The sequence below is a fragment of the Bacillus rossius genome, chromosome 13 (assembly GCF_032445375.1).
Source record: "Bacillus rossius redtenbacheri isolate Brsri chromosome 13, Brsri_v3, whole genome shotgun sequence".
Classification (NCBI taxonomy): domain Eukaryota; kingdom Metazoa; phylum Arthropoda; class Insecta; order Phasmatodea; family Bacillidae; genus Bacillus; species Bacillus rossius.
Window position 1 is genome coordinate 805,962 of NC_086340.1, and position 14,112 is coordinate 820,073.

The window sequence follows — 14,112 nt, forward strand, 5'->3', positions numbered from 1 at the left end:
GTTGCCCGAACTGAGGGTGATGACATATTACTTCTTAGTTTTCTGTTTTTTTTTTTTTTTTCACTGTAGGCAACAAAACATCGCTTTTTCCTTCTTCAGCACATTTTGTAAGAGATAAGAGTTATCTTTCGCTAGTATTCCTTATCGACGGCCAGTGTAAACAGTGAACATAAACAAGAGAAAAGTGCGCCGGGAGCAAAGTGCGAGGGCAGAGTGGCGCAGTCAGCTCTCGAGGCACAAACAACCTGCTGGGGGTTGTGTCAGGGGGCGCAGGGCCCGCCGTGTCAGCGGGCGAGCGCGCCGCCTGTAACCGGCTGCAGCAGCGAACCCCGCCTCGCGCCGTGACCCCTGACCTGGGGCACGGGCGAGTCCATCTGGCCACTCAGGCTCATTCCGACACTCACAACCAGTGGCGTAGCCAGGATTTGTGTATGGGGGGTGTTAAGAAGCATGCCCCCCCCCCCCCGTATTAAAGTGGGCGGTCGGGAGGTCCTCCCCCGGGAAAATTTGGATTTTAAGGTGTAAAATAGTGCTATTTTTAGCAGTTTTCGGTACTTAAATTTAAATATTGTAATGGTAAAATTTTTATTAATTTTAATATGAAATTTGTTTGAGTGATGAATAAGAAATTAATTAAAGATTTGGTGCTAAGGGGTAGGGGGTTTGAACCCCTAAACACCCCCCCCCCCCTGGCTGCGCCCCTGCTCACAACACGACACTATCACTGCCATTAAATGAACCTTTACACAGCCTGGTATACACACAGTTGATTTATAGCGAGATAAATGTAGGCGCTTAGTGTTTTAGCACCTCACCAAAAAAAAAAAAATGGCAAAGTTCGAACATTGTTTTATTTATTATATTATATAAACTAGCTGTTGTGCCTGTTTACAAAACTTTCATTTGTTCATGCGATCAACGAATGGAAAGCAGCGACCAGGTCTTATAATATTTTTTCCAAAATTTTTGTCTGAATTTTTTTTGACAAGACAAACTATTGTTGCATAGAGTTTTAAATGTTTAAAAAGAGGGGTGGAAATAACAAAATATATATAATCAGTTCCTTTTACACTATTAAATCCATTCCTTTTTATTGTAAATCCTAAAAATATTATCTACAACTTTCGTCCGAATTAAATTTTTTGTATGACCAACCATTTCTGCAAGGGGTGAAAAAAAACGGGGTTTAAAAACAAAAACAATACATAACTCCCTTACTATGCACTATTAAATCCGTTAGAATTATTTGTAAGCCGTATGAATATTATTTAAAACTTTATTTTGAAGTAATTTGTATACAACCAAATTATAAATGCAAGGGTTGAAAAAAAAACAAGGGTTAGAAGTAAAACTCCGTAAGGACACAATAGAACCTGTTCAAATTGTTTGTAAATCTTATAATTTTTATCTAAGACTTTTGTCTGAAACTTTGATGCAGAGGGTAGAAAAATTTAAGGATATAATTTTGAAAAATCATAATTTCCGTCCATGTACACGTTCTAATTTATTGTAAAACCTTAAATTATTATGTACAACTTTTGTCTTAAATAATTTTTATACGACCTAACATGACTCCAAGGGTTGGAATAAACAGGAGTTGAATAACAAAAAAAAAAACATTACTTCCTTAGTAAGCACACTATCAAATCCGTTCCAATTGTTTACAAATCTTATAATTTTTATCTAAAAATTAGTTCTGAAAATTTTTTTATAATACAAATCATTATTGCAATGGGTTGTAAAAACCTGGGGTTGGAATGAGAAAATAAATGAAACTTCCCTAACCGGTACACTATCGAATACATTCTTAATATTGTTTAACTGTCTAAATATTGATTAATACTATTGTTAAAACAAAATTTTGTTTACCCAACCCTTACTGCAAGGGTTGGAAATAACAAGGTTTGAAAGTAAAAAAAAAATCATTACTTTTAAAAAATATATTATCATATCCGTTATAATTTATTGTATGAATCCTAAACTTCATCTAAAACTTTGGCTGAAACAAGTTTTGTTGAAACGAATTATTACCGAATAACATGGGTTGAATTAATAAAAAAAAAATAACACTCTTAGAATCAAATTAGTTTGAATTTATTTTAAACCATCTTAATATTATCTGAAACCTTGGTGCAAAGCAAATTTTAATACGACCACGTTATTAGTGCAAGGGTTGAAAAATAGTATTTGAAGGTAAAAATAATTAAATAATGATCTTAGTTGGCATATCATATGAAATTCGTTCTAAGCTATTCAATGCTGCGTGGTAAAATATTCAATGCGGGATAGTGAGTTAAAAATATTCGTAGTATTTTCGCTGCATGGAAAATGAGCAAATATTTAATCGATCATTTTTTAATATTGAAGAACATAAATATGTTATGAGCAATACGTTCTTAAAATTTTCCAGAAGTTTATGAATTATACAAAATATTTCCAGAATAAATAGGTACTTCGAAATCTACCTACGCCTGTAGGCTTTGCCGAAAGAATTTTTTTTTCTTTTCAAATTCTGCCCCTTATATTTTGAACTGCTTGCAGCAATGGTTCGTCTAATCCAATAATGTTTCAGACAAAAGTTTTAGATAAAAATTATAAAATTAATATCAAATTCGTACGAATGCAGTGTTTTATTAACGAAGGTAGTTATGATTTTTTTTTGTCCTCCAACCATTGTTTTTTAAAACCTTTGCAATTATTGTTGGTCGTATCAAAATTTTATTAAGAAAAAAAAGATTTTGGTATTACTCCTATGAATTATAATACATTCAAGCGGATATGATATTTTCCATATTATGGGTGTTGCAGCGATTTTTCTGTTTTTCAAAAAAAAAAAACCTTCCCCATTTCTACCCCTTTGGGTGGGATATTGCCTATTAACGAACTCGACCAAAATTTTCCACTACTAGATTTTATGTATCAGTTTGGAAGTGATTTGTGAAAAATTGCGACATTTATCGTGTCCACAAAATTGTGATATATATATAAAACTTTCGAGTTGACAGTAGTTTGGAGTCTATAGACCATGAAACGTAAAACTATATAAAAATTTTCCGGAAGTCGCACCATGGTAACGGCTACAATAGGTAGTATTTCTTTGAAATCTACCTAAAATATGAGTACGCAAACAAGCAAACAATAAGAAAACATGCCAAAATCAGCTGATGTCAATAGTTTATTTCATATACCGCACAGAAAATTAATTCTGTGGAAGGAATAAGTCAGAAATAAATATTGGAGCACAGACGGACACAATGAGCTAACAACGACGAGACATTTGCAACAAGGACAAGGACGGTAAATACAAGCAGACGAACCCAGTGCTGATGCTAAACAGATAATAATTGACAACAGCACAGGTGGCCACAGAAGGCTTTCTAAGACAAAACAGTTACGACGTTTCAGAAACTTAGAATCGTTCACGTCAACAGGCACAGACTGCTTCCAAGTGATTTTGGTTTTGTTTTCTGTGTGTTTTCGTATTCAATGGTGGATTTAGAGCGTCCCCCCCCCCCTCCAGAAGGATAAAATATGCACGGGATAATACGACTTCTGAAGTAATAAGCAGGTCCAGACTACCAGTGTCCCTCCCAGAAGTCAATCTTAGGTCGGCCCCAGTGCGTATTCATATGTTTGTCCGTTATCGAGGTTTCTCTATGACATGCTGTGTAACCAGCAACAGCGTATGTAAAAAAAAAACTTTTTAAATAATTAAAAATCTTATTTTGTTCACGATCGTAACTTATAAAAAACTTTAATAAGGCCATAAAATAGTGTATATTGACAGTGTTATTACAGTTGAAGTCAATCTAAAACAAGATATTCATTGCTAAACACCAATTATTATTTTACAGGATAAAAATTCGTTGCAGTAGGTCACTATTAATAACAAGGCATTTCGTTAAATTACGTGCTATGCTTAAATAGAGCTAATTTTTAAAATATTAAATGATGTAAAATATTGTTGACAAAAAAGTTTGAGAAAAAATATACGTGTTTTAGTTCTCTTGGAATTAAAATTTAAATATTATAAAATTATGGTCGTGATGAAAAACTATAAAAAAAGGTATTTTTGAAATTATTATTCCAAATTTTCCTTTACAATATACAATATTTAAGATACATAAAAAAAAAAAATTCTTTACATTTAAATTTGTGTCTACAACTTTTGCACTCTATGGCGTATATCTGGCAACAGAGCATACCGAACAAGGACAGTGCTTATGGCAGGAATGGTGTAATGTAAAGAGATAGTAAATTCACACTGCGAGCTAAGGGCGAGAGACGCTATACGAGTCTTACTGAAGTGTACTTTGTGGAAAAGCAGGAGAGGAATTTTTGTCACTTTAATTATCAGAGATTTATTTGATCTTTTAACGTAGCGAAATTTCTGTACAGTACTCATTTGGAAAAGCAAACTCCAAAGAGGTGTTTAAAGGGTAGATATGGAGGAAAACCTGTCTCCACCGGAACTGCGCGCGTGTTTTATTAGAGGCTGACCGGAACTCTGCGCTCGAAACGGAACAGTCGCCAGGACTTTCTCCTTGGCGGCCACAAGTCAGGAACTAAGTACAACAGCAGTATTGTACATGGTCGTATCCACTTCAAAACGGAAGGGGGTCTTTTTTTTTTTTTTTTTTTTTCGTAATCCAACTTCCCTCATGAGGGAGGGGATTCCAAAATGCTAAACAAAAATTAAAATTAAAAAAAATTCTGATAGATAGTTTATGAGGATTAGTTACAAACATCCTAGCCACAGTTTCCGAACTAATTTTTTCGATTTCGGATGAGAAAAAAGGAGTTGGGGGGGGGGGGTGGACTCAGGGGCGCAACAACAGGGGGGGAAGGGTATTTTTCCCCCCCCCCCCTCTGAAACCTTGAAGTGGGGGCAAACGGGGGCAAATTAAGTGCTGTGTAATCAATTTTTATATGATAAAACTGGTTAAATAGCACCATTTTCCACCTTGAAATACATATTTTCCCGTGGGAGGACCCCCGGACCCCCCGCCTCAATAGGGGGGATCGATGATTCTTTATAAAAAGGTATATTGCCCCCCCCCCCCCTTTTGGAAATTTAGTTGTTGCGCCCCTGGGCGTGGTTGAACACTGCCCCATCCGGATACGCCATTACCATTGTACTTCATTACTTACAATTGTTGAGGATTAACTTGTTATGTGACTCGAAGCCCAATAGCGCGAGCGAGGAGTTGCCGTACCACAGGACAGCGAGTCACCGAGGTGCGCACTTCTCGGAAGCGGTGAGGGGAGGGTCGCGGGGGTGATTGACCTCGGCCTTGACCTCGGCGCTGCTGGAGCTGCAGAGCTGCTGGCTTGCGCAAGGATGATGCCATGTGGCGCAACTGTGTCCGCAGTACTGTCCCCCGGCATCGCGGCGGCTGCCCGGGCCGGGAGGAGGGGGGCGCGTCACACTCTGTCCTGCGGAGAAGAACGCGCTGTTCAACATTTTCACCTTCAAAGAAACCTCATTACAAATTACCCAGTGATCTTCGTAAATTTGCTGACACTGAGTACACTTAGCTTTGAACATGAATCCAAAAGAATATTCTTGGTGTATTGACAAAACCTTAAAAAAAAAAAAAAAACACTCTAGAGTAAGAACACTCTAATTTCCTCCACGTGTGTGTTTACATTTCTTTAGAACGAAACACAAAACTCAGAAGTCGTAATACGGCGCAATTTCTACAATGATCCAGTTTTCTCAAATTACCAAGAACTCTTAGATTTTTTTTTTAGGTGAATTCTTCGTTGAAAAGGCCGTAAATGTTCTGTAACATCTAACAGCGTATTATATATAATTATAAACAATGTCAAATGAAAGACCATAATTTATTAGTTTTTTTGGACATTTATTGGTGAGGATTAGTTACATTTTTTTTCTAAGCAAAGCACCTTGCTCTTGGTTTGGACACAACTTCAGAAAAGGGTGAGGTGGAAGCGTACCCCTTGCTACGTAGGCACGCCCTTACTCATGGCACATCTGTTTCCAGGAAGATTTGTCCCTGTTATTCCGGATTCCTCAGTTGTTTGGGAAGTCTCCAAGTCCTTGTGCTCATTGACATCGTTACGAGAAGAACCTGCCAGTGCGCGGGAGTGCGGCAGGGAGGTCAAACCTTGGCGACAACACTTCATTTTTAACTTTTAAAGAACTGATTTAAATGTACTGATGATATAAACAAAGCCTGTATGGCGCTGGGCAGGATCAACATTTAGAGCCTCTAAAGTCCATCTGTAGTTGCCATAGACAACAGGAAGCTTCTATGAAGTTTCTCAGATGCGTTTCATGCTGCTGTCCCACACACGCCTGTAATCAGACGTCCAACCGTAATTCATATATTCATTTCACTGCACGGCTTTAAAATTTCGAGGAGCCCAAATGATTGATTGCAACAGTAATAACTGTGTCAGAATTCTCGGTTCTGCGTGTGATGCTGATGCAGCGCCTATGAGCTAGCCCGTGTAGGCTACCCCCACGACACCTCGCAGCGCCCCTGAGCGAGCCCGTATAGGCTACCCACACAACACCTCGCAGCGCCCCTGTGCGAAACCGTGTAGGCTACCCACACAACACGCATGCGCGCAGTGACCCGCGTTCCAGGCGCACTGACTGTTGAGTGCTTCGCCGAGAACACCTTCAGCGCACGTCCGGGATTTGTTTTAGTGCAAAACCAAAACCTTTTAGATATGTTGTTTGATGAATTATAAATGCATTGTTTCAGAAACATTCGACAAACCACGCCCACCATTTCCTGATTGCTATAAATGAAACAATAAGTCCGCCCCTGAAGTCTCAAACACAGGTTTACGGTGGCAAGACAACATGCCGGAAATATAGAGGCGATACTGACCTAGTTTCTCTAGGGAGAGTCGCCCTTAGCACCGTGGTCCACTCAGTAGATACAAATACACGTCCAATTCAGCCGACGTGTGCAATAATGACACCATAAAAATATTAAATGAGATTTAAATGGAACCCAGGAATATTGATTATTACATAAATTGTTATTTAAAATGTCTTTATTTTTAGTTAATGGCAAGGTACAGAAAAAAAGTATCAAGTATTGCTTAGTATTACAGAAAACAGAGACTGAAAAAATTATGCGTATACAGTGCGAGTTAGGGTTAAATTCCAATAAGCCTAGACACCAATTATGCCACTTCTATTCTTGGCTTAAAAGCTAGGTAGAGAACTATGGGCCAGAAATACAATTATTGTGAAACAAAGAGGTTCTGAATCACAGGCTACCCAGTCGAGATGCTTCACAATGCTGTCACTTAGTCTGCGCATTTAGTTGTGGTTGTTGCGTATTTTGAACACACCAACAGAGGAGAATAAAGATTTTTTTTCTATTTGGTTGGATATAATCAACCCAGTTAAAAGTTAATATTTTTCTTAGTTTTATTTTTACCTGTCAAGCTGTCAATTTACTAAAAATTAATTTAATCGTTCATACTATTTCCAACCTGCAATGCAGAGCTTCAATATTAACCTTATACAGGGACTGGGACATTGCGGGTTGCATGACTTCTTGGTTGGACTCCATTCTACTATGCATACTCGGGCAAATGTCCCCTGATCATTGGCTTACGAGTTGTGAAACCTCTCGATCGGTTAGCCTGTGATTCAACACTTTTTGGTTTACAATAATTGTATTTATGGCCCATAGTTTTATACTTAGCATTTAAGCTATAAGTAGAAGTAGCAGAAAAGGTATTTGAATTTTATCCTCTCTTGCAATACATAAGCGTATTTTGTTTTCAGTCTCTGCATAATGACTTTTTTCAATACTAAGAAATAAATTAAACTTATTTCTGCACCTCGACGGTATAGGACACCATATCACAAAATTGAAACTTTTAAGTAGAGCAAGTCTTCGATTTTTTCAGCTTTATTTAATATATGGCTATATTGCTGGTAATATGAATGGTTTTATGATACTTTAACAAATTATTCATGGACATATCTTTAGACAATAATAATATCTTAAAAATAATAGTTAAACGTTTTCATTTTTTAAATACATATTTTGGAGTTCTACTGTTGTAAGCCATTGTAATATTATAAATGATATATATATATATAACATATACAGCGGTAAAATGTACCTTATAGACATGGGGCCAAATACATTTAATAAAAATGAACATGTTGTCCTATACATCTGGAGAACATATTTTTTTTATTGTTAACACAAAAATTTTAAATTAAGAGGCCACTCCAGTGTTCAGGGGCACTACGCAACCTGCGTTAACTTCATAAGATTCAATGCTATTTTCATTTTGCTTATAACTAATTAACTAATATAGATTTCGAAATGATGCTTGCTTGATATGTAAGACAACGATGCTCTTATCAAAGCCCCTTTCTTCAAAAACGTGCATAAATTATGGTTTTATACTAATCTTTACTAATATGCATAAGTGTATTGTCTTAGTTTGAACCATAATTTATGCACGTTTTTGAAGAAAGGGGCTTTGATAAGAGTATCGTTGTCTTACATATCAACCAAGCATCATTTCGAAATCTATATTAGTTAATTAGTTATAAGCAAAATGAAAATAGCATTGAATCTCATGAGGTTAACGCGGGTTGCGTAGTGCCCCTGAAACACTGGAGTGGCCTCTTAAGAAAAAAAATTACTGTTGTTATTTAATACTTGTCATTTTTAACATCGGATACGACTATTCCTAGTGCGGTGCTATAAACCTCGCCCTGTCCCGACAGGTGAAACGCCCTCCGCAGATGATGCTGTTCCGCCGCTGGACAGAGCGACCAGGTCAGTCCAAGTCTGCCCAGGTATGCCCAGGTCTGCCCAGGTCTGCCCAGGTCTGTCCAGGTCTGTCCAGGTCTCCATCAAGGAAGTGTCTGTCCGCTGTCCGCCAGTTCACGGCCGTCCAGATTAGTTATCGTCACCTCAGCAGAATTCGCTTGCAAAACACATGCAGATTCTTGACCGCACTTGAAAGATTTTTGAATCTGCGTTTCTCCTTATCGCTCTGGTGCAAACCCGCGAGAAACAGCGTCGCAGACTCAGGCGAGGTCAGAGGTCAGCGCGCGGCCGACGGCTCCTCGGCTGCGCTGACGCGGCAGTTGGAGGCGGTACTTATAGCCGGGGGCGGCTGGGGGCGGCAGTCAGTCAGCTCCCAGCAGAGACACCATGCCCTACTTCATCGAGAGGTCCCAGCCGCGCTCCGCCGGCGGCAAGGTGCTGTGTGTGGGGCTCGCCTGCCTGGACAGCGTCTACATCCTCCGCCAGTACCCCATAGAGGAGGACGTGAAGGAGATGTGAGTGCTCCACCGCCTGCCTCGCCCTCCCTCCTCCTTGGCCGGGCCCTGGAGGGACTGGAGCATGTAACTTGCTCACCCTCGCCACCGAGTTGATGTCCCCGCGCTGGGTCACAGTCCTCTGTCACACCCTCGCTAACACCACTCCTTCATTCTCCAGCATTTCCGTGGCCTATTTCTGCAGAGCCGCTCCAAAAGGGTGTTATTATCAGTGACTAGTAGAATGTTTTCATTTGGCATTTTAAAAACTTCGCTTTAATTAAAACGCTGGCTAGCGTTCGTAACTTCGAGTCTGCTAATGTAACTATTTTATTTTGTAGAAATACAAAATTGTTAAATAGTTTACGCATCACAATAATTCTGAAAGATAGGTAATTATCATCTTGGGCCTAATTGTTGAAATTGTCCGAGTATTTATTAGTATGGCATTAATTTACACGAAGCAATGTGTCTCAATCATGAAGGAAGAAACGGCAATCTCTGTGATGTGTAGAAACTAGTTGTTTAGGAAATGTGTAGTAATGTTCTTGTTACTGTCTAAAAAAAAAAAAAAAATAGCTGCAGCCTGGCTGTAATCAGCAGCGTTCAGGCTAATTTTAAGGAATATATGTTCAAAACCAAATTGGTTTTTACCGAGATTTCATAGCCGTAAAAGTTTTGTAGAACAGTTCTTGAACTAGTCCATTAAAATTACTTTACTACAATTATAATTCTAGCAAATATGTGCACAAACCCATTTTATAATTCAATAACGCTAATATTTTCAAATGTTATCTCGTTTATCGGGACTAATGCTAGATGTATATGGCTTTGTGTTACTGATACTAACCAAAGCTAAATACGAGTATGAGTGAGATTCACGCTTGTGTCCATCAGCAAATAAATATTTGCCAATTGAAGTTTTTTTAAATGAAATTTGATGTTAGCAATGTTGAATGTGAGTATTCACATTTGTCAGAATATCTAAACTGAAGATTGTCATGTGACAGAGTGCAAGTTGTGATGCAGACCCGAACACTGAGTGTCGTGTTGCCGTGCAGGGCTCTGCAGCACCGCTGGCAGCGCGGGGGCAACGCCTCGAACAGCGCCACCGTGCTGGCTCTGCTGGGCGCAGACTGCGAGTTCTTCGGCACCCTCAGCGGCAAGAAGAGCGCCAGGTTGGTACCCCTGCGCACCACTGCCTCTCGCACTTCAGTTGGCGACCGTGTTCTCCTAACACATCTCGTCCCACGACAAGACCAAGTTTGCTTGCACAGAGAAAAAAATAAAACTTGTTTGGGACAAACAAATATTTGTTTGTATAAACGGCGAAACAAATATTTACTTAATTTACGTAACATTTGGTTGGGAGTATCAAATTGTATATGTACCAAGATTTATTTTGTACCCCTAACAACATTTATAATTTTGTTTACAAAAAAAAATATTTTGTCAGGTCAACCAAATCTTCCATACAACAAAATATTATTTTGAATGAACTGTACGTATCTATTTGCCCACGTACAAACAAATACATTGTTGCGGCAAACAAATCTTTCTTTCAGTGGGTTCTTATATCACACTCCTAGCCATTCAGAAACATGGAGGCGATGGAAGCTGTGGCACACTCATAGACACCTATCATGGTATCGTGGTATGGAGTTGACAGAAAGTTGAACCTGACTCATGTATTCCTCCCCTGGACACTGTAGGACGTGGCACAGTGTCGGCCGGTAGTTCTCCCCGCGGGTCGCACTGAGCACACGGCGGTGAAGCACGTGTGGCGAGCAGGGCGCGGATGTTGCAGCTTCATCGTGGACAACTTCACGGCGCACGGCATCTCGACGCAGCACTGCCCGCTGTACGACGACTGCGAGGCGCCGGCAGCCACAGTCCTCGTCAACAACTCCAACGGCCTGAGGACCATCATACACAACGAGAGCGATCTCCCGGAGCTGGACCTGGAGGACTTCCGCAGGCTCGATCTGTCGCAGTACTCGTGGGTGCACTTCGAGGTGAGCTGCCCGACGCTCCCCCGACACTCTTCCGTCACTCCGACACTTCTCGGACACTGCGACACTTATCCGGCACTCCCCAGACGCTCCCTTGATACTTCTCTGACACTCGGACACTCCTTCGGCACTCTTCCGTCACTCCGACACTTCTTGGACACTGCGACACTTATTCGGCACTCCCCCCGACGCTCCCTGGACACTTCTCCGACACTCGGACACTCCTTCGGCACTCTTCCGTCCCTCCCCCGACAATTTTCTGACACTTTTTTTCTTGCACAGTTAAGCATGTAGGTGCAACATTTCGCATCACTTGAGGAGGACAAAAATATGTATTTTATTTTGCTGTTCCTGTAAAGCCAAACATAAAATGGATGAGGGATTAAGTATAAAGAAGAAATATTGTTTAAATATAAATTACCTTTCAATTAGTTAGGAATATATACAATTTACGAACTCGAAAATTCGAAAGGAATAACGTCGAGAAAATAATCATACCAGTACAAATGAAGCACATTGTTTCTCGTTGTAGATGAGGGGTTGCTATTTAAATGTATGGGCATTGTTTACAACTGAGGTGTAAGATGCATCGATGTTGTGCTTTGTATTCTCTAAGCATCATCAAAGTCGAGGAGCAAATGTTGACCGGAAGGTGGTAAGAGTCGGTTCCACATCACCACCTTTTTTGGCTCTCAGTCCAACTTCGAGCGAAATATCGACGCGATTTACTACTTTCTCGAGGTTTATCGTCGAAAGCCAAGATGGGTAGCAAAGACAAAGGCAGTGGCGACCTGAAATCCATGGTGTCCTGTAGCTATGAGTTCATTTCAACCAAGACTGGTACTGCCCGCTATGAGTGAAGACGGTGTCTTGGCCCCATGAGCCTTGTGCCCGCACGAGGACTCGAGGCTTGGGCTGACCTGGTGCGGTGGTCGGTGGTGTCTCAGGGTCGCAACGTGGTGGCCGTGGCGCGCATGGTCGAGGAGGTGGCCAAGTGGAACCGCCGGCACGCGGAGGGCGGCCGGCTCGTGCGCGTGTCCGTGGAGCTGGAGAGACCGCGCTGCTGCTCCGACGTGCTGGCGCTGGCGTCGCTGGCCGACGTGGTGTTCGTGTCCAAGGACTACGCCGCGATGAAGGGCTGGCCCAGCATGGAGGCGGCCCTGGAGGCCGTGTCGCGCCACACCAAGCCGAGGTGAGCGCCCGTCCTCGCCTTCAACCGCCAACCACTGTCCTTCTCTGGTACATCTAAGGCCAACCATCCAGATGCCATCGAACCATCAGGTGACATCTGGACGAACAGACGAAGTAGTGCTCCTGGAATACCCTAACGGGTTCAGTCCCAGGAGGAGGTGGTGAGGCTATGCCGGGCTTCGGCCCGACACAACTCGTCCCTCTCTGCCTTGCAGGACGGTATTGTCGTCTCCCATTCTTAGCTGACAAATTTTCCTCTGTCTGTTTTTCTTTTCATCTGTAATCATCAAAAATTCATGAGCATTCATCAGCCTGTCTGATCAATTTTAATAAAATGTTTCCCAATTTGGACTTCTTTCCAGGCACAAATGTTGATTAATAGTTTTAAATTTATTTCAAGGCTGATGAATGAATGACGAACATTGTTCTGACATGTCATGGATGTACCAACGTTATCCGGCATGGCACATCAGAGTCCTGACGGTCGACCCGGGGGTGTTGCAGCGCCAGCATCATCGTGACGTGGGGCGAGGAGGGCGCAGCCTGCAGGTCACCGGACGGCAGCGTGAGGCGCTCTCCCGGGCACCCGCCCCCGCGGGTGGTGGAGACCCTGGGCGCGGGAGACACCTTCCTGGCCGCCGCGGTGTTCAGCCTGAACCAGGGCCACTCGCTGCAGCACGCCACCAGCTTCGCCTGCCGCATCGCCGGCGCCAAGGTCGGCATGTACGGCTACTCGGGGCTGCGCAAGGTGTACCGCGAGCTGCTGGACGGGCTCAGGCCGACTGCTTACCTGGCGCGCTAGTTCACCCGCGCGCTGGTTCACCCGCGAGCTAGTTCACCTTAGAGCTGGTTCACCTGCAAGCTAGTTCACCTGCGAGCTGGTACACCTGAGAGCTGGTACACCTGCGAGCTGGTTCACCTGCGAGCTAGTTCACCTTCAAGCTAGTTCACCTTCAAGCTAGTTCATCTGCGAGCTAGTTCACCCGCGAGCTAGTTCATCTGCGAGCTAGTTCACCCGCGAGCTAGTTCATCTGCGAGCTAGTTCGCCTGCAAGCTAGTTCACCTTCGAGCTGATTCACCTGCGAGCTGGTTCACTTGCTGTTACTTCAAGTGTGGCACTCAAAACCGTTCTCAACACAGTTATATATTTTTATTCAACATTGCCAAGTGAACATCGTCTCATATTTACCCAGTGTTATGGTTTGTTTTGGAAATAAATTGTGTCACTACTTTAAGTAAATGGATATCTCTTGTTGTATTTACATTTTAATGTATATATAACCTGTCTGAAGTAAAATTCAAGGTTCAAATACAAAAACGAACAAGTAAACTTCTTCGAGTTGCTTTGCTCAAATTAATTTTTTTCGGTTATTTATTTTGGACGTATTATTTATGAATGTTTTGAGTCTGCTATAGTATATCTCAAATGAAAATATAAAATTTTACAAATTATCAAACCATCAATACAGCACCAATAACTCCAAACAGTGTTTTCTAAAATAAATTAAATTATGGTAGATAAATAAAAAACAGTCCAAGAATTGACCTTTACTGCCGAGCTTAGTATCTAGGCTGCAGAAGTTTCTTGTATATATGTTGGTTATAAATAAGAAAGTGTAAATATAA

The 14,112-nt window shown here is 41.4% G+C and overlaps 1 protein-coding gene across 1 annotated transcript; it reads left to right on the plus strand.

Moving 5' to 3' along the window:
- Positions 1 to 9,155: 9,155 nt before the first annotated feature.
- LOC134538069 (ketohexokinase-like) lies at positions 9,156 to 13,946 on the plus strand. The gene is made up of 5 exons (XM_063379057.1): positions 9,156 to 9,304; positions 10,345 to 10,461; positions 11,091 to 11,298; positions 12,243 to 12,487; positions 12,991 to 13,946. Exons 1-5 carry the CDS (start codon positions 9,177 to 9,179, stop codon positions 13,286 to 13,288), a joined length of 996 nt encoding a protein of 331 aa, XP_063235127.1. The 5' UTR covers positions 9,156 to 9,176; the 3' UTR covers positions 13,289 to 13,946.
- Positions 13,947 to 14,112: the final 166 nt, after the last annotated feature.

Bases quoted from the DNA above. Each gene is read 5' to 3' on its own strand.
- LOC134538069 (XM_063379057.1), top strand. From the start codon at position 9,177: ATGCCCTACTTCATCGAGAGGTCCCAGCCGCGCTCCGCCGGCGGCAAG. The intron at 11,299-12,242 runs GTGAGCTGCCCG...GTGGTGTCTCAG, and splicing joins ACTCGTGGGTGCACTTCGAG to GGTCGCAACGTGGTGGCCGT. The intron at 12,488-12,990 runs GTGAGCGCCCGT...GGGGTGTTGCAG, and splicing joins TCGCGCCACACCAAGCCGAG to CGCCAGCATCATCGTGACGT.